Source organism: Poecilia reticulata, linkage group LG19 (assembly GCF_000633615.1).
Source record: "Poecilia reticulata strain Guanapo linkage group LG19, Guppy_female_1.0+MT, whole genome shotgun sequence".
Classification (NCBI taxonomy): domain Eukaryota; kingdom Metazoa; phylum Chordata; class Actinopteri; order Cyprinodontiformes; family Poeciliidae; genus Poecilia; species Poecilia reticulata.
In genome coordinates this window covers 16,414,945-16,434,724 of record NC_024349.1, presented here as the reverse complement: position 1 = coordinate 16,434,724, position 19,780 = coordinate 16,414,945, and the positions used below count along the sequence as shown (strand labels likewise).

Genomic DNA, 19,780 nt, shown 5'->3' with positions numbered 1-19,780 from the left:
TTTTATTTTTGCAAATAAATAAAACCTTCACTGAGATTAGATTTAATTAAGTTAATGCAAATTAGTTTTGCATTTACCAATAATTTAAATCACCACATTTAAAATATTAACATTTAATCAGCACCTTCAGATCTCCATGGCAATGGACACGGCATTATTGTACCAACTCAAATTAATGAGCGCATAATGAACACAAGCTTTCCCAAATCCTCATTGCAATAGATTTTTATTTCAGTATGGCTGTTTTGATACATCACACATGACATAAAATAAGAACAATCTGTCAAAAACAGTACTGCTGTATTTTCCATGCTCCTCTTAAATGCAATAGGTTATGCATATATCAAAATTATTATTTTTTTTGTTCTTGGCAGTTTTGAGTCATGTTTACCAGTATTTTAGCATACTGAAGACATTGAAACAAAGTAGCAAAMATTTAGAATATACAAAAAATCTAAAGAAAAAGACAAAAGTCTGCACAGTAAAATATAACTAAAGATATTGCAGCTACATTCTGGAGGAATATCCAACTTTGATAAAGTGCAAGTATGCTAAATGTAAATCAAAATGTATGCAAATCAAGATCTTTTTACATTTATTTACTTTATTTCATCTAATTGRGAGTCTAAGCACCAAATCAAACCATTCAGAAATTTAAGTAATGTATGGTAAAGAAGAGTTCTGTGTTTCAAATTAAAGACATTTCGCTAAATGATATCATTACAATAAATGTAATGCTTGCTGTTCAAAACAAACAGCTTTGYTCTCCATTCTGGCCCTGTGATAGCTTTAAATCAACAGGAAAAGATTGAGTCATTAGAGTGGYAAGCTTGAAAATAAACACAAGGCACAACTAAAATCATTAGATCATTTCAAGTCCTGCTTTTTAATGGCTTCAAATATTTCATCCCCACTAGTGAGCATCACATCAGGACAAAAACTGAACAAAGAGTAGCGTGTTACATAACAGTTAAGAGAAGTGAATTTGACTCAGTGACGAYGTACAAATGTGTTAGATATTGTTTGTGGCAGGTGCYGTCACCTCTGTCCCGCATTTCTTTTGATGCCGTGGCTGAATCGGTGTTTGTAGAAGTAACAAATTCACTTGTCATTATTATTTGGCTRCATCCATACTGTATGTTGGCCTCTAAATAGTGCAAARTTTTAGTCACTGTAACACGGCGTCCCCTTCATCGCATCTCTTGTCAGTGTTTAGTCAGTTGGGGAAGGCTCGTCGTTCTCGTAATTGCACTTTAGGTTACTTCATATAAAAGGTCAACTTCTCTTTTCCGTTGGCAATTAAATAGTTCAATGGGAGTCCTGTAGATCTCTCTCCAGGTATTTCTTCATTCGCTCACAGCGAGGACAAGAGTTCTTTTCAGTCTTGCAGAAAAGGTGAAACACTGCTTTACAATCTTTACACCTGCATCGACAAAAAAAAGAAGAAAAGCATTGAAAACAATTTGAGTTAAAAGGGGCATTTTTTTCCATCCCTGAGGAAAACAAGGTGAGCTTGATCTGAAAACCCGAAATCATGCAAACCTTCAATTTAACTCAGAGCACAGATAAGTTAGGGAGGAAGTTGTGGAGAAGTCTAATAATATACCTGGTGGTGCTGTCGAACTGGAAGGGGAAGAGGATGTCATTAGAGTGGCATATCTGACAAATGAAACCTCGCTGTGTGCACAGGTCGCAGTTCAGCACGTGACTAGAGGCCTGCTGCACCAGGGAGATCAGGAAGTTTCCATACTGGCCATCTGCTATCTGAAACACAGCAAATACACGCCTTCAGATCTGCTGGGGCTACAGATAGGCGGAGAAGCATTAGAAGATAAAGAAGTAAAACAAAATGATACCTGTCTTAAATCCAGAACACTATACAGGTGCCTTGACTCCAACAGGTAAGTTCGCTGTCCCATTCTGGAAACAAGACGAAGATAAAGTAAATATTAAAATAAAATGCAAAAACAATAATCACATATCTGAATTAAGCCCAAGTTAACACTTTACTGGACTGAAAACCATTAAATAAAATGCCAAAATCAGGTCAGAGTGAAAGTAGGCCCTGATCAATTCGCAAACACACTTGGCATGGAGTTTCTTGCAGGCTCCGCTGCGGCAGGTCAGCAGGTAGTCGCCCAGCAGGCGCAGCCTCTCTCGCAGGCTGTGGGCCTGAGCCATGGATTCTGCATGGCTCATCAGATCAGGATTCAGCAGCTCCAGGTTCATCAGAGGCTCCTGCTCAATCTGAGCCAACAGACGCAGAGCTTTCTTTGACACCTGAACAGAGAAAAACCGTAAAAGACACACTCTGGGGCGGGGGGTGGGCAGATTTTATATGTCATGGCAGGCTCTGCAGTAAAGAACCTCAAAGCATCAGAGCTCTCCGCTACAGAGACATTTAAAGTGCTGCCTGACTCTTAACTTTTCTAATTTACATTTTATTTAAAAGGGATTTGTAAAGTTTTCCATCTCTTCCTTTTCATCGCAGTTCAGGCTGACGGCTAACAATAGTTCTATTCAATAGAAATATGTATATAAAAAAAGGAAAGAAAAGATCAAAGCAGAAGTAGCTTAGAGAACTAACAAACCAGCACCCCATCCAAAAAAACAAGCACAGTAGCTGATGACCACTTGACACAAAAATGTGAAAAAACAAAAAAAAACAAACACCAAGTTAAATCAGATAACATGAGACAATTCATTGTTTTGTTTTTCTTTTTTACAACTTATAAAAGAACAGTACAACTAACTGTACTGTTACAGTTAGTTGTTCTGTAACAATCTAACAGTACAACTTACAAACAAATGTTTCATTTAATGAAAGCCAAATTCATCAGATTTATGATGGGGTTCATTCCCTGTATAAAAAGTGATCTGAATGACTTTCTTCTACCTCTCGCTGGGTGAGATCCCAGTTGTGCACCATGCGCGACGGGATGATGGTGGTGTCCCCCTTGTGGCAGGCATCACAGTAGTACTGGCCTGAAAACTCACACAGCCGGGCTCTGCCTCGGGACGGGCCAATCTGCTGATGGCAGCCTGTGAATGATGCAGTCACAACACGTTCAAATGAGTGGCATTGTCCAATCAAACACACAAAGGTTCATCAATAATGCTCAGTAGTCTATATTTGTTTTTGTTAAACACAGAGGCAAGTTCACATCACATTGGAAAATCTTTAACTTTTTAGGAAAAAAATTTAAGATTTTTCCTTGTAGCCAGCTGAGAACCAACGAGCAAAACATACAAATGTAAAAACAAACCTGAGCATTTAAAGCTCTGAGCGTCCAGTCCCTTTTCTGATGGAACTGTGTAGAGGTGTACCAGAAGTTGTCCATTCTCTTTCAGTCTATGTTGCACCAGTCTATGCAGATTACCATTCACTCCACTGCTCCAGACTGGAGGAGGTTCCTCAGAAATTACATCCTCTCCGCTCTCCAAGTACGAGTCCAAAGCTCCGCGGATCAAAACCCTCCAGGACCGAGCTTCCTCRGGATTCTCTGCTCTGAATCTTAGCGTCTCCCTCACTGTCAGGACTTTAAAAAAGGCTGGTCCTCCCAAGGACACATCTGGAACAACATCCCTGATTTCAGCAATGGGATTGTTTAGCCCCAACACCTTCCTTTCCTCATGCACACGAAAGCCTTTCAGGGCCTCCAGAGAAAGGGAAACAACCAGAGGGGCCCAAGTCCTGGCTTCAGAATCTGTGGAGAGATACAGAACGGCTTCTTTGAGAGCATCCGTTTCCAAGTCAGTAGTTCGAGTCCAGTCAAACTCCTGGACAGGAGGAGCCGTCTCGCTTGAGTCAGAGGACGACATGCGTCGCTCGGGACTTGAGAGAGCAGAGGAAGCAGATGAAACCGAACGCTCATCCACTCCATTTTCACCAGATCCCTGCAACACTTCCCAGTGCTCATCGTCGTGCGGCGTTGGTCGACATTTGTTTACAGCCTCAAATATACGGTCCACCCAATCCTCTGCTTCGTCCTGATTGGCTGCTCGGAGGTAAAGCCGTTTCCCCGGAAAGACCAACTCGAATCGGCCCTCCGACGACGGGGTACGAATGTCTTCGCACCGCAGAAGGGAGCAGTTGTCGAAACATTCCCGATCTTCTGCATTCAGATACATCCGGAACTCAAAGGGCGAGAGTTCGCAGTAGTAGTCGCGCCATATTCCCACTGCGCCTCGTCGCTCCAAGTGGCCGAGCTTCAGCAGGCCTCGAAAGGGGTTGGAAAGCCCTACAACAAAAAAAACAGAAAGAAGAGAGGTTCAACACTTCCTGCTGAAACCACTGTATAAAAAACATAAAAACACGTATCTTTTTTTCTTGATGCCTGACATTAAATCAGACAATTTTTGTTCTTGTTTTAGATTTAGTTAGAATTGCTGAACGCATTTCTACTTGCTAAATCCCTGAGTAATGAGAATCTACTACAGAATTACTTTCTCCAAAGTCAGATCTCCCAAACACCAAAATTACTGTCCTTAAAGAATTCTGGAAAGCCTAAATGGTCTCATGGCTTTGTAAGCCTCCTATAGCTTCATATCTGACTTTAAATAGTAGTCAAACACACTGTTTCCACATATGACATCATGAGAAAGTCCAAAGGTATCAACAACTCTTGGTCAACCTTGGATGCAATTTCCAGATTCCTGAAAGTCTCAGGTTCACCTGTTCATTCACATGCAAACATAAACACAGTGGGAATGCCCAGCCATCAAGAAGCAGGTGGGTTTCTGTTTCCCTGAGAGTTTTTAAGTGTGTGTAATCAACCCAAGTTCAAAATCCAAAAATCTTGAATATATATATGCTGGGAAAAGCAGATAAGAAGGTGTTATCAGTAAAAGAAATCCTGCACATGTCCTGTAATCTGACAAAAGCAAAACTGAACTTTTTCACCACAACATTCGTTGGTATATTTTGAGGAAAAAGACAGAAGTACAGGAATGGTGGTACCATGTTGTGGGACTGGTGCGCTTCACTAAAAAGACGACAGAGCGGTAAGAACATTTCGTGGAAACACAGCAGCAACATTTCTAGACATCAGCCACCTCTGTTAACCTCACTGAGAACGACTAGAAAAGGTCAACCAATTCCTTGGATTTCATTTCTTTCAACTGAATGTGCAGCCGACTCACACAGGTGACGTCTCGCAACAAAAACTCATCACATTTCGTTGGAATGTGTCCGCTCCCTGTGATTACAAAACAAAAGTTGCTTTACGGTATAAGGCCAGATGGAATTTACACGTTGRACAAATTTAGTTCAGGGTTTGGCTGTAATGTCATTCCACAAATTACATTCCCGTCGGCTTTCTTCACGCTTTTGTTGGAGTGACAAAAAAATATAAACAGCTCCATCCACTTTTATTAGTACACTTGGTAAAGATGTGTTTAAAATGTGTCTCTCTTTTGTTATAATTAAATAATTTCACACTGATTAAAAAAAAATCTAAACTTTAATATATGTACATTTATTTGGCTATATGTCAGTGCCATAATTACAAACACCCCTAATAATTTCCAAAAGAAAAATGCAACTGAAGTTTGTTATATAACAATAAATACTTTTGAAGATGAAAAGTTTTTTGGAATCTTTCATTTATAGTTGATGACACCCCGTTTCTCTTAGCCACACTTTGAGTCAGGTAGGTGTGACTTAACACACAGGTAGGTGTGTGTTGATCAGAAAGTGGCTATGATTAAACAGATCCTTACGTAAGCTTGTTAAACTGGACTCTTGTGTTTTTAATTCGATAAGAATGCTGTGCAACATTCCTGAGTCATACCAAAGATTTTCAAGCTTGTTTTTAGACATTCTTGAAATCTACATATGACCATTGGTTTTTCAGGCTTAATGAAACTTCTTTGTATTTTATATATTTTTTTTCCCTTTAATTAAAGTCCCATRACTCCAAAATCTGTCACAACCTGCCATGATGTTTAACATGCCACAAAAAATATAGTTTTAAGGAAACCAGTTTCGTTTGATAAATCTGGATGCCTACATTTCATTTCTTATAAGAAGCTAAAAAACATACAGAAGTTCTGTAATTCAGGTACCGTGTGTAGAATCCGTTTCAAATGCATACCGCATGTTATCAGGATACACAAATTGTTTTAAATGGGATTCTATGTAACAGACCAACAAAAAGTGGTGCTTGATTAGGAACTGGAAGGAACACATGGTTTTAAAACTGTTTTATGAAATAAAACCAAGTAAAGTTTTGTTTGCATTTGTGTTCTGCCTTCTGAGTAAATACTTYATAGATTGACCCATTTCACTGCATTTTGGGGTATGCCTCTACCAGATTGCACATCTAGACACCAACATTTCACATCACCAGTTTTAGCAACATGTAACATGAAAGTACATTTCAGAAGTTGAAGGTTTAGGAAGACTTCTGCAAAGCTTTCTATGTTTTCCAATGGGAAAAGTGGACAATACACAGTATTTCTAGTAGCACAGTGATCGATTGGTGTTTTGGTAAAAATGGGTCCTGATTCTAGATGCGCTAATATGTTTGTGACTTTCGGGGTCTCAGTTACTAAAAACTGTGGGAAATACCCATTTGTCTGCGATGGACGACACTGGGAGGAGACTGGGAAGCCTTCAGGTGAGCTGTGGGAGACACTTCCTCATTATCGGGCACCACTACCAGGTCAGGCTTGTAGATGTCATCCTCAGAAATCCAAGACCGCGAATTCTGCAAAAACAAAATATTTTTATTCCGAGTTATAAAACTGCAACGTGCCCACAGCTATCAGAAAAACAATCATCCACTCAGGATCATGTGAAGAAAACATCAGGACTGACATTTGAGCAAACCGCTGTGAAATTTGTTCCTGTTAAATCATGTGTCTGAGGTTTGTGTATGAAACTTTGACAAAGTGCAAAGGACCGACAATATTTGTCAGTCCGACTAACTTTGGCAGAACTGCCAAGGTGGAGCAACAAAAGCACAACTTCTCTGTTTCGGGGAAGACGTTACAACACGTCCTGCAGTCGTCTCTGTTTGGAAATCTCAAGTTAACTTAAAATAAAGGGTTGAGACTTTTACAGCAGTTACTCTAGAGTGCAACAGAGTAAGTTTCTGTCCTGCCACAGAAGCAGTTTCATTTCTGATCAGCATGGCGATGGCACACCGACTCAGACTTTCATGATCTTATCAGCAACAGGAAGGTTTTTTTGGGGGGGCGGGGGAGGCTATTTTTTGGCCAACAGACTAAGACTAGTGAGACGATTCATAATCTTCTAGAGCCAGAACCAACATTTTCCGTGTTTTTTTCAGGAGCTATTTTGATTTTTCCACCATGACACACTGACATTCCAGAAATTACAGTCAAACATCCTGTTTGCCATTTCCTCATAAACCAACGGTGTAACAAACCTTATTTTGAGTTAGTTTTAATTGATTAAAGCTGTGATACTTGAACACGGAACCATCTGAATTGATAGTTCGTAACATGAAACAACTCTTACACCTGACCTCTTCATTACCAGAGAAACTGTGATTCCTTCCTGATTCAAATGACCTGCTAGAATTTATTATATAGGCAAAATAACACTTAGTTTTATTTATTTWTTTTTTTTAAGTACTGAGAGCATTAATACTAGTTTCTGAAAACAGCAAAGTATTTCTCATGTTCTGAACCAACCGTTTATCTTTCCGACCACCTGCAGCTACAGAGGATTCACAAAACATGATTATTAAGCTTAATCACTCTATTCCCTTAAAATAAAAATAATCCATTATTTATAAATAGGCATGTCAAAATTATGTTTGTGGCACTGCTTTCATCCTGTGAAATAATTATGTTAAAATACGTTTATAATCAAAAACAACTCAAAATAACAATAAATGTATGTGTGTGTATATATGCATTTATATAAAATACACGATTTAACTGTGCACATTTTAAAGAGACTTGATGTTTGTAGCTTTACTTTATCTGTGATTCTCATCTGAGAGTAATTTGTTTTTTTAGTTACTTACTGGGAATGAATCTGTAGACAGTTTCCTAAAAATGATGCTCGTTGAGCGCTGTGAGCCTTTACGTGTTTGTGACTCGGAGCTTCTCTTCTCTGAAGCACCTGTTTGCTTCATTTCCTCAACTGGCTCTGCGCTCTTCGGAACAACAGCCACATGTTCTTCCTCCACAGGCTCAGTAGGTTCGATAACGGAGGAGATCACAGCTGTGTCGGGGCATAATTCGGAAGAGGAACGACTGCACATTTTATGTGCTGCTTGGACATGAAGTTGTTCATCACGGGAAGGCATCTGGTTAGAGGGTGGAGGTGGCTTTGGGTCAGGATTTTGGAGTTGTTCTTCTTCAGGGTCTTGTGCTGACATATCCTGACCCTGGTTCTCGCTGTCTGAGCCGCTGAACATTGTGATCTCCGAGAAAAGTTCGCCTCCTGTGCTGGAGACGAACGAGTCTTCACGCATCGAGTCCTGACTGCACTGTCCACTCTCTTGGAAATCAGACTGCACACTGAAAAAATACACAAGTCAGGGCAGGTTCAGATAACGTTTAGGATATAATTATATATGTATACTGTCAATACTGTCACAAGTTTGAATATATGGAATGAAAGTTAGAATAAATAGCCTGGAAATAGTGATCTGATACAATCAATCTGATACTTGATTGTATCAGATTGAAGTCATCAATGTTTGCGTGTATTTTTTAGGGAACTTTCATGCATGTTGTACTAAATTCCAGTATTTATCATATCTCTATATTTGATTGAGGAAGTTACATAAAAAATAATTATTGTTGAATATTCAACCAATCCAAAAAAAGAGGTCGGTTAAGTCCCACCTCACCTGCAGGTTTTCCTCTAATCAGCTTCCACGTCTCAATAAGGTTTCATAACATTTAGCTTGGTAGTTTTGTTGCTTAAAATATTACTTAAGAATTGCATTTATGATAGTCTCACATCATTGCAGAAGAACAGACTTTTTAAACAGATGTTTAAAAAGTCTACAAATGTTTGATTGATTTAGATAACTGCTGCTCCTTTTAGTTTTGCCATTCTAAAAAAATGTTATCGAAATAGGTAAAACTTCCACTCTTCCTGTTAAATGACTCCATAAAGCATCATCCTTCCACATAACCAAAAAATAGCAAACCAAACATACTCTTTCTGCTGCCTTTTGGTGTAGTTTCTGACAATAATGGGGGCGTCCAAGTCGCCTGAAGACCACTGCTCTCCGTTCAGGCTGCGGGGGTCCTGTCCCTGCAGGTAGCTGTCAGAGCTCAAGCTGGAGGAGAGCTGGGAGGACTCCGTGGTGTCCAGACTTAAATTAGATGAATACAGCACCGCCTTTTCTCCTTGCAAAACCCCTCCGCCGGGAGGAGGCGTCGGGTAGACTCTCTGCACATCCATTGCATCTGATGAACTCGACGACTGAGACGCAGTGTCCCACGATTCCTTGCGCGGGGGCTTTGGGGCGAGCTGGCTTGCGCCATTGAGCAAGTCCGCCTGGGACAGTGGGCAGAGTCCCGCCAGAGCCAGAGGCGTGGTGGTCCATTCGTTAAGGACAGAGGATTTGTAGGACAGGTTGAATGTGAGTGAGGCCAGACCCTGGAGGTAGCTGAGCAGAACTTCTCGCTCCTCTGCATTCAGGAGCAAGGCACTGGGTTGATAGTGAGCGAGCAGCTTGGAGTCCTCCCGAAACAGAGACGCGAGGTAGCACTCTAGAAGGCCGTGGTTCAGGGCCAGTCGCAGCCACGCTCTGCAGCGGCCCACGTCTGTGCCGAGGTAGCTGATCTTCTCCAGCTCCGTGATTATGTCACTGCAATTTTTATTTTTTTTTATAAACAAGTTTAAGAATTTTACAGATAGCAATTGTATTTTTTTTAAATAAATGAATATTAGTGTTTTCACATTCAGTTACGAATGATTTACTTCTCCATTTCTGCTTACCGGTGGGTGACCGTCTTGAGGAGGCTCCAGAAATAAGGCTGAGGGAGAACTCCTCGGTCACCCTTCTTATTCCGGCCTCCGGCTTCGGAGCGGATATACTTGCTCTTGATCCCATGGATGAAAATGGCCTCCAGAGCGGAGCAAAGGAGGTTAGCGTCCGCGTCTTCGCTGGTGACCACGGCGTCTGATGTCACGTACCGTTTCTGGAGGGCTTTAAGAGACTGAGCCAACTTGTCTTTGATCTGGGTGAGAACATAGAACGGACAGAAACATCAACTTTTCCCCCCGCCCTCAAATAAAATCAAAATAATTAACGAAGCTGAGGAGAGGCAGGTTGCTTTACAACCTTTGCACAGAACTGTACTCTGGGTTAGAGTTTGTCGACAAAGCTGTATTCTTATGAAACCCGGGCCACGGGTTCTCCAATACCATGTCTCAGCTGACATGGAAGGAAGGAGATCATTGCAATATAAAATCCAAAGCAATGTTGCGCAACACTTTGTGGAAAAAGCTGATTCTTTTAAGCAACACTGAAATCGATGACAGCTGTTGACTCTGAGCACTGCAAAGGCTTCCTGCTGCTCTTAAAAGAACACTATATATCTGTTTGTTATTTCAAAACATACGTCTTGCAAAAGTATTCATACGGCTTCATCATTTTAGTCATTTAGCTGCAGGTACTTTTTTGGGATTTAATGTGGTAGACCATCATAAAGTAGATCGAAATATATAGAAAAGGAGAGAGAGAATACCTCTCTGATTAAAGCTGCATCAGTTAAGTTGAATACTTTGAAGTCAGTGACTGTCAGGTAGCAAAATGTGGAAAGACATACCAATATAATACATTACTCTTTTTGTATGCTTCGTAAAGAGGCAAACAAAAAAACAGTACGTTATGCTATTTTGATTGACCTTATAAAGAAAAGAAATTAAAACTGATGCATCTGCACAACTGCACAGTAACGGACTGAAGCTGCTTTAAAGTTAATATCGCAACTTCCTTCTTTAATAGATCATTATCATGTTTTTAATCCACACAGTGAAATATCTGCATACGCTCCGCCATATGCTACATATGACATGTAGCAAGAGCAGAATTATAAAATGTTCACATTTATGTCAAAAGAATATTATTGTAATGAAGCCGATTTACAGAAATACAATTGAGTTATTCCTGTATAAATAACAAATGCCCATCACAATAAATTCTTCAAAGCTGAATAACGTCTTCAAAAAGTGAGAACTGTCGTTTTTACTCAGTTCCCTTCCGACAACTAAAATAAACCCAAAGAGGTTTTCTTTCTCACAAGAGAAGATCAGTGTGAATCTGTTGGTGAATCAAAACTTTATGCCAGGGAAACATAAAACTGGGAAGTTCAACATGGATCGTACAGGTAAAGACAATACTTCTGACAAAGACGTACGTGGAGCATTTCAAAAGCAGAAATCCAGAAAAAGGTCAAATATTTAATATTTATTGAATATATTTAATATTCAATAAATATACAAAAATTTGCCAAATTGGAACATTTTAGAAAAATGTTTGCTGTTGAAGTGAATATGTTTCATGAAGCACTGTGTATACAACTAAGTAGAAGTAATACTAAAACCCAGCTTAACCACAGAGTTATGTATGCTTCCTGCTATCTCACGCAAGCATCACTTCTCGTCTTCATAAAAAAATCATTGCTAATTTAAGGTTCCTGTAAAGTAACAGTGAATAAATGGTTTAAAAAACTAACACCTAAGACTCAATTTTACTTGCGTTTGACAGCTTTGGGAAAAAAGACATGAAAAAATGAAGTGAGCAATAGTTTTATCTATCAAATGACCAGGTATAAAGTAAATCTTTTAGTTGGGTTTCATAAGTACAGAAACCTCTGTTCTAGAACCTGGAGGGTTTCACTGTATCAATAGATATCAGAAACAGCCCTGTAATTTTTGGTTGTATTTGAGGAATCCTTATTTTATTTTTGCCATAAAACCTGTAATCCAAAGGCTGCTCATCCCTTCATTTATCAAGAAAACAGCAAAAAATATAACATTTTTTGGTATTACCCGTTCTTACAGAGAAATCAAGATAACCTAGCAGTTGTACTGGGAAGTCAGTCGATGCATTTCTGCTGAAAAATGCATAGTGGCCCAAATAGGTAAGCAGTTCTGTGAAAGCTATAAGCAGGAAGCACATGGTGCTACTAGTGGATAAAAAGTGAACTATCTGTATGTTATAGTGATCAGTTCAATCTAAGAATTATTGACTAATCAAAGTCTGTTCTTACATTTCTTATAATGTACTTTTGCAGCATTCGTTAGTTATCAACTTTGCACTCAGTAATGTTTGTTTAACAGTGTTTCTATAAATATTTATAGGGCCATCATGATTTAAATTTAAAACCAACATGAATTCTCAAAAATAAGTGAATTGTATAACTTAATAACTACATACAGCTAGTTTTTGCAGACAATTTATTTAGAAGATTTGTAAGAAAGGCTGAGCATCGGATGACAAATTCCTTCTGACAGGTTTGGTTGTTGCCCTGATTTAAGGGAGCATGATATCTTTGTCCTGAATCGTTATAATTTTATCAGAGCGTGAAAGCACCCATATTAATTCATCAGAGGAACATACTGAGCAAATGACTGCTGCCAGTACATTTCAAAAGCAAACAAAAAATAATAACTTCTTAAAAACGTATCAAGGGAAAAAAAAAAAAAAAAAAAGCAAAGATATACCAACTTTAAACGTAACAGATCGGTTGAAATACGAATTGAAAATCTGGACAGTTTAAGGTGTACAATTGAGAAGTTTAAATTTGAGACTTTGCAAGACATTTAAGACTTTCCAGAAACCCTGATAAAGTTAACGGCGTAATAATAACACAGCAAATAAGTGAGACTGAGAGAGAAGTCCTCTTAAGGCTTCCCGAATGTTCTCGAGCATAATTAGAGCAACAAAATTTACAACAGGTTTTCCTGAGTGTCACAATCACTTCACAAGAAGCACCTTTTATAGAAGTGAGGGAACACTGGCATTAACTTACATAAACCTTTGACTGCATATGAAAATATTTTGGATTTTTACCTGTTTGACATCTTTGGCCTCTGGTAGTGTTTCTGGCATCTGTGTGGCAAGCATGGCACGTCAAGGGAAGGTTTATTCTCACATGGCACCTTAAAACACACAAAAACTAAGTCTAAACACTCACTTACAGTAACTGTGGTTCACTATCTGTCTCAAGTATATCTGATATCCAAATTTAATTAAGAAGAAGAGCCGGTTTCTTTTCTTCTTTGTTTTTTTAAATCACTTGTTCCTGGCAGAAGATTATTTGTGTTTCCTTATCATGGGACTCTGCACTCTTGCATAGCTGTAGTTTCACGGTCTTTTTGAGTAACCGCTTTGTAACTGAGTCATGTGAGGCACTGATTAATGATGATGTCTGTCTGCGGGGAAGTAGCTACAGAAGCTTCAGAAATAACTTCCTCAATCAAATAATGACCTCTGCGAAATTAAAAAAAAAGAGTTTTAATACAGCAAGCGAGTTAAATTTCCAGGCAAACATTGTCTGAGTTACATTGCAATCACAAAAGGTGTAATTCAATTCAACTATAGTTCATCAATCCCAAAGGGCAACTAATGAGACAACAGCAGAACAAGAAAGTGGCCTAAAAAATCTTGCATCGTTTTTCAAATAAATAATATGAAAGCTTGTTTACACTGGCACCACATTATCTGTGCTCAGCTATGTGACTTTATGCCTATCAACAAGACAGATAAAATCGCTTACTAAACTCATAGAACACTAAAATACTCTGTCCAATCTGTGACCAACATATAAAGGACTTTGTCCTAACTGTAACCTAGAAGCGACTTTAGAGCTGCAACCCAGCGTTAAATTAGCACATCGGTTGGCTAACTTACCGAAACAGTTTGGCTAACCTCTCTCCAGACTCCCAAAAACACGTCGGTATTCTTCGGGAACTTGATGTAAACTCACTGAAAGGACATCATGTAACTAAACGAATCTCAGTCCGTACAGTTGTTTTCCAGTTTTCTGTTAAAGCACTACAACGCAGAAAAACACAGACCCTGAAACACAAGCGACTCTTCGTCCTGTTGCAGTCTAACTGAAAACCGATGCATCATGGGAAGTCAAACGATCTGTGATGCCTTCAATGAACTTCCTAAAAGGAGTAAACCAGAGTGCTCAGCACGAGAGCAACATTTACATTTTAAAAACATTTTAAACATATCTACTCTCTTCTATGGTCAAATACACTAATAGCTTTTTTACGGGCTTCTGTGGTGGAAATAGAATTGTATGTCTTTATTATCACCCTTACATGTAAAATTTCAATGTTACTATCAACCCATAAGCTCGTGGTTAGTTTAACAAACCTATTCTCCGAGCGTTGCTCCTTTAAGATAGCTAAATAAACGTCTATTTTTAAAATGCACGAGGAAATTGAACTATATTAGAAGCGACTACGCAAAAGAAAACGTTACTTTTGAAGGATAATAGAACCGTACGAGTGACACCTAAACGACTCACCTGAGCTGCGTTGTTCTAGCTAGAAGACGAGAACTTTATGTTCTGTGACAGGCACAACTCATTTTAGTTTTACTCACACTCAGCAACCTAAATTAATCTAGCATTAATAATGAATTAAATCATCATTGCTTTTTATCAAGTATAAATATCTAACATAATAACATACTGTTTAGATAAACACAGGAAGTTAGTGAACGTGAGCTTATACGTGAGCTTATTAAATAATAATTAGGTATAATGATGATAGATTAATTAATTCATCGTCAGTTAGATGGGGTTTAATTAGATAGTAACTACAATAGACTAGCTATAAGTTTGACTTTGGCATATTGCTGTTTGCTAAACAAGAACCCAAAAATGTTGAAAGTTATTTGTAAACTATTTCCAAAGTAAATAAATGTCATATAAACCAAAAGGAGGTTAACAACAGTTGTTGTTAACCTGGGGATTAACATGATCAACTCAATTGACTTTAGCATTAGAGATGTCACTAAGCTAACTAAAGTGAAATAAGACCTTAAATGGATCAAATAGAAACTTTCCAAAATTAAAAGTCTAATAATATTACTAACTTATACAAATGTGACACATTCATTCATAATAAAATTTATATAAAAGGATCATCAACACTCCTGGAAGATCAAAACCACAGTGAATCAACATTTTAGTTAATGTTCAGGTGCAATATGCTGTCCAAATTTGTCAGAATTGCGCCGTCACGTTTACAAGCAAATATGATTGATCAACATCAGAACAATGTCAATTTTTGTTTGATAAAAATGTATCAAACAAATGTTATCAAATTTAAGAATCCAAATGTCTTCTCATCGCTCATTCTTTCCAGCGGCAGGTTGAAAGTGCAACAGCTAAGACATTATCAGGCTTATAAATACGGGCTCATCCCTGTCATATTCGTAACATGAGCTTCCGGTGTTAACCCAAATTGTGTGACACGTGCTCTAAATATCCACGAATTATCTTCTGATCGATCAAAATTAGGATAACATAAAAAATTCTTTGAATAAATTAATTAACAATTGACTGTGGTGACCATTGCAGAAATTTAAGACCTGAATATCAAACACCAACAAATGATAACAAAGTCGCAGGCATTTTGACAAGATAATAATAAAGCCCGATTAGAGAAGACTTTACAGTATTTAATCTCTATATAAATTATAACACGGTATTATTTTCCTACCACGTCAAAATAGTCTGTCTAACAAAAAATCCTAACATAATGCGTTTAAGATTGGAGTTGTAAGATAAACATCGTGGAAAGCTGTGTAAGAATTGATTTTGCAAGTCACATCACTGCACATTCCGAAAAACGTTTTGTGGTAAATGGTTTACAAAGTGAGAACATTTTATTTTTTTAATATGTGTTTAACAGTGCATTATGATGATTTCAATTGATTTACAATGATTTGAAAACAAATGGAAATACGTAAAATGTCAACATAGCAAACATAGTTAATAAATAAATAAGTGAATGAATTAACAATTAAATGAATGAATAAATGAATAAATGAATAAATAAATAAATAAATAAATAAATAAATAAATAAATAAATAAATAAATAAACGTTATTATGAAAGGTAATAATACAAAGTAATCAAAAGATGAGAGAAATAAAATAAAAATAAAGAAACTGCACAAATAATGATAAATATCAGTGTCTTCACAGTCAGTAGTTCTAAAACCCATGATAATTTTGAAATAAATAAATAAATAAATATTGTGATATCCATGTTAAATATTTTAGTTGGAGGGGAGCAGAGAGGAAACCAGGTGGTCAGCTTTGATTAGAGAGACTTTGACTTCCCTCCTGATCAGCTCCCAGGCATCAGCACTGTGGCCCTGAAGACGCAACAGTATTATCAATCAATCAATCAATCCAATCAATCAATCAATCAATCAAACTATTTTTATAGCACATTTCAGCAGCAAGGCTTTTCAAAGTGCTTCACTTCATAACAAACAAAAACACAAAGTCATGAAACATTGAATCAACAATCAAAACATTACATTAAGTCAAATGCCATCATTAAATTCATAATTGATACGTTTCAAATACAACTCTAGACAGGTTTTTAGTCAAGATTTAAACACACTCAGTGTTTTAGCAGTTTTATAGTTTTCTGGAAGTTTGTTCCAAATTTGTGGTGCGTATAGAAGCTGAATGCTGCTTCTCCTCATTTAGTTCTGGTTCTGGGGATGCAGAGCAGAACCAGAACCAGAAGACCTGAGGGGTCTGGAAGGTTGACACAGCAACAGCAGATCTTTAATTTATTGTGGTGCTAAACCGTTCACTGATTTATAAACTAACAACAGCATCTTAAAGTCTATTCTTTGAGCTACAGGGAGCGGGACTTTAAAACTGGTGTTATGTGCTCTATCTCCCTGGTTTTAGAAAACACGAGCAGCACAGTTCTGGACCAGCTGCAGCTGTTCGATTGATTTATTGGGCAGACCTGTGAAGACGCTGTTCACAGGTCAATGCGACTACAAATAAATGCATAGATGAGTTTCTCTAGATCTCGCTGAGACATAAATCCTCTAATCCTGGAGATGAGATTATTACATTATGCAGTTTTGAAACTGACACATGGCAGCAGAAAAGTAATTTGTACTGACCATTTTCGCCAGGATTTCATTGGATAGTCTCTTGAAATACAAGTGCAGCTTGGTGTTCTTCTTCTTCATGTGGCTATGGCCTTTAATCTGAAATAATTAAACAGAAGAAAAGTCAGGATTATAGATTATGTTTTGTAAATTTGTTGTGAGATGTGTTCACATTAAATTGTTATGAAACATATCCAATCTGAATCGAGGTGAACTTACACATGAGTGAAGTTCGTCAGCCTGTTTGTTGACGACATTGAGAAAGTTCTCCACTGTGACCTCCTGCCATGATGCAGAGCTGTGATCTTCCTCAAACAGGGCAGAAACCTCCTTCAGGATGTGAACTGCGAAGGAAAGTTTACCTTCAGCCTGGAACAAGAGGAAGAACAGGAAAACTGTGAGATGACTGAAAGAATCATTGCTGTCTCATCTACAATGAATCATAAACATCAACTGTAGAGGACTTACTGATGCTTTGGATGCCTGGCTGTACAGATGATCAGGGAAGGGCACAGTGTTCGCTCCATCCTCAGTGCTGTTAGTCATGTTATTCGCCTGCAGCACAAACAGACACACACGTCAGACATTGAATACATTTTCATAGATTTGACAACCTTCAAAAAGTCTTAAAATCTGGCTTCCTACCATCATATCCAGCAGATTCAAAGAGTTTCCGCTGTACGGTCTGAATCTGTGCTCCATCCACCTGCAGCTCAGAGCGGAGCATGCGCAGAACAGACCGAGAAACACACAAGCGAAGAAAATCCTGCTCTGCATCTTGATTTKGTCCTTTAACTAAACAATAAAGCTTCTTTGYATACGAACTCGGATGTCTCCTGGTGTTGTTGTGTTGAAGCAGAGCMGCAGCGGAGCATTTAWGCCAGAGCGAACAGATTTCGCTTTCCTGACACACCTGCGGGGAAAAGCCAGCGGTGGAGAGCGGCTTTCATGCAGGTAGAAAACGAACATTGTTTAGCTCGTGAGCTGCTGTGGTGTACATCCGTGTGAACGAGTGAAATAATCCTGCTGTGGTCTGAAATGGTTTAAACATTTCCGACCAAAAAAGCAGCAGTTGACATTTCAAAACAAGATGAACGTGGTGACTTTTATTGAAATACATTTATCCTCATGGGTCATCATGGTATAAGGCATGTTTATACGTTCATTAGAATGATAATAGACCACACTTTGTTCTTGAATTTACTCAATATCCATTAAAAACAACAATTTAGATACTAATTTCTAAGGTTATGAAGTAAAAGAGTTAGCTGATCCAAGCTAGGGGTCAGGTAAGAAACAGAGAGACAAACAGAATGGACACCGGAGGAAAGTAACGAACTGTTACGTTTCGAACCCGTATATTGTTCAGGTGCTGCAGGACATTTCGTACTGTGTCCGGTCCTTGCCACCTCATTAGCACATGCAGTGAAAATGTCTGAACTTTCTTTGATTATGCATATTGTTTTTTTTTTTTTCAGTGGAAATATTTAAAAATAGTTGTTTTGTTTTCTTGATTGTTGAGTCTTCCTTTTGCATCTAAAAAAATATTTATCTACCTCACCAGAATGGGCACCCTGGAGAAAATGAAGTATAGATTAGATAAGTAAATGTGTAAAAACACGATTTATGTCATTTTCAAAACACGAACTGAATTATTTTAAATCAAGGCTGAAAATGTAGAGAGCCGCCTTTGATTAATAGTAAGCAGAATGTTGGTCAACATACTTGATTTGTATTTGCTTAATGATTGATTTTGATGACGACATTTGCCTAATTTGTAGCTGCGTTATGTTTTTATGACGTAACGCACTTTGAACTGCCTTGTTGCTGAGATGTGCTGTACAAATAAACGTGGCTTGAGTTAGATAACTGATTTTGGAATGAATGACAACATAGTAGATGTCTCGGAGTTGTTTGAATTGCATCACTTCCTCAATGTGAATGAACTGATAGCAGCGAAACAGGGAAAGTTGAAGAGAAACTGAAAGCGGCTCTGACGCTCACTGTGATATTTCATCTTTGTTTTAGCTGGAACACGCGGCTGTGGTCATGTTATTCAGAGTTATTCCTAATTCAATTTAAACTTGTCTATCGCTCACTGATACCATTATTTAGCATAAGCTCCTTACTATAGCCAAAAGGTTAAATCAACTAATAATAACCAAGCAAACAAATAATAGACTTTACCCAACAGATATCATTCAACAAAAGCACAAGACACACAACTTTGTAGGATCAAAAAAACTAAATATTTCGTTTGGTTATTATATTATTTATGTTTATTTTAGTATTTTTTCCCCAATGTCTTGTATTGTAGAATATAAATACATGTTGAGACTATTAAGAATAATTTCCTCCATGTGCGTCTGAAAACGCGGTCTGGAGTGAGATAAACTAAAACAACTTTCATTTATTAATAATAATAATAATAATAATAATGGTTATTATTATTATTATTATTATTATTATTATTATTATTATTATTATTATTATTATTATTATCTACATTCTTTAAACCTGAACTCGGCCGAATTCACCTGAAAACCGCAGGACGACGGTTTGATGAAACATTAAGAAAACGAAATCTGTTCGCTCTGGCTTAAATGCTCCGCTGCTGCTCTGCTTCAACACAACAACACCAGGAGACATCCGAGTTCGTATACA

At 38.0% G+C, this 19,780-nt stretch overlaps 2 protein-coding genes across 2 annotated transcripts; both read right to left on the bottom strand.

Annotated features, from left to right (window-relative positions):
- Window positions 1–209: 209 nt before the first annotated feature.
- Window positions 210–14,069, bottom strand: plekhm1 (pleckstrin homology domain containing, family M (with RUN domain) member 1). Its single transcript, XM_008437321.2, has 12 exons — window positions 13,860–14,069; window positions 13,020–13,108; window positions 9,938–10,179; window positions 9,150–9,806; window positions 8,001–8,499; window positions 6,572–6,710; window positions 3,267–4,241; window positions 2,897–3,042; window positions 2,087–2,280; window positions 1,857–1,920; window positions 1,607–1,764; window positions 210–1,423 (listed from the first exon to the last, which is right to left on the bottom strand). The coding sequence occupies exons 2-12, from the start codon at window positions 13,071–13,073 to the stop codon at window positions 1,309–1,311; spliced, it is 3,243 nt and encodes a 1,080-aa protein (XP_008435543.1). The 5' UTR covers window positions 13,074–13,108; window positions 13,860–14,069; the 3' UTR covers window positions 210–1,308.
- A 2,149-nt stretch (window positions 14,070–16,218) lies between these two features.
- ifnphi4 (interferon phi 4) lies at window positions 16,219–17,893 on the bottom strand. Its single transcript, XM_017310758.1, has 5 exons — window positions 17,762–17,893; window positions 17,585–17,671; window positions 17,336–17,485; window positions 17,129–17,215; window positions 16,219–16,351 (listed from the first exon to the last, which is right to left on the bottom strand). Exons 1-5 carry the CDS (start codon window positions 17,891–17,893, stop codon window positions 16,253–16,255), a joined length of 555 nt encoding a protein of 184 aa, XP_017166247.1. The 3' UTR covers window positions 16,219–16,252.
- Between the last annotated feature and the right edge of the window lie 1,887 nt (window positions 17,894–19,780).

Excerpts from the sequence above, each read along its gene's own strand:
- ifnphi4 (XM_017310758.1), bottom strand. The coding sequence starts at position 17,893 with ATGCAGAGCAGGATTTTCTTCGCTTGTGTGTTTCTCGGTCTGTTCTGC. Across the intron at positions 17,486-17,584 it reads GCCAGGCATCCAAAGCATCA|GCTGAAGGTAAACTTTCCTT; the intron begins GTAAGTCCTCTA and ends CTCTTGTTCCAG. Across the intron at positions 17,216-17,335 it reads CTGACGAACTTCACTCATGT|ATTAAAGGCCATAGCCACAT; the intron begins GTAAGTTCACCT and ends TAATTATTTCAG.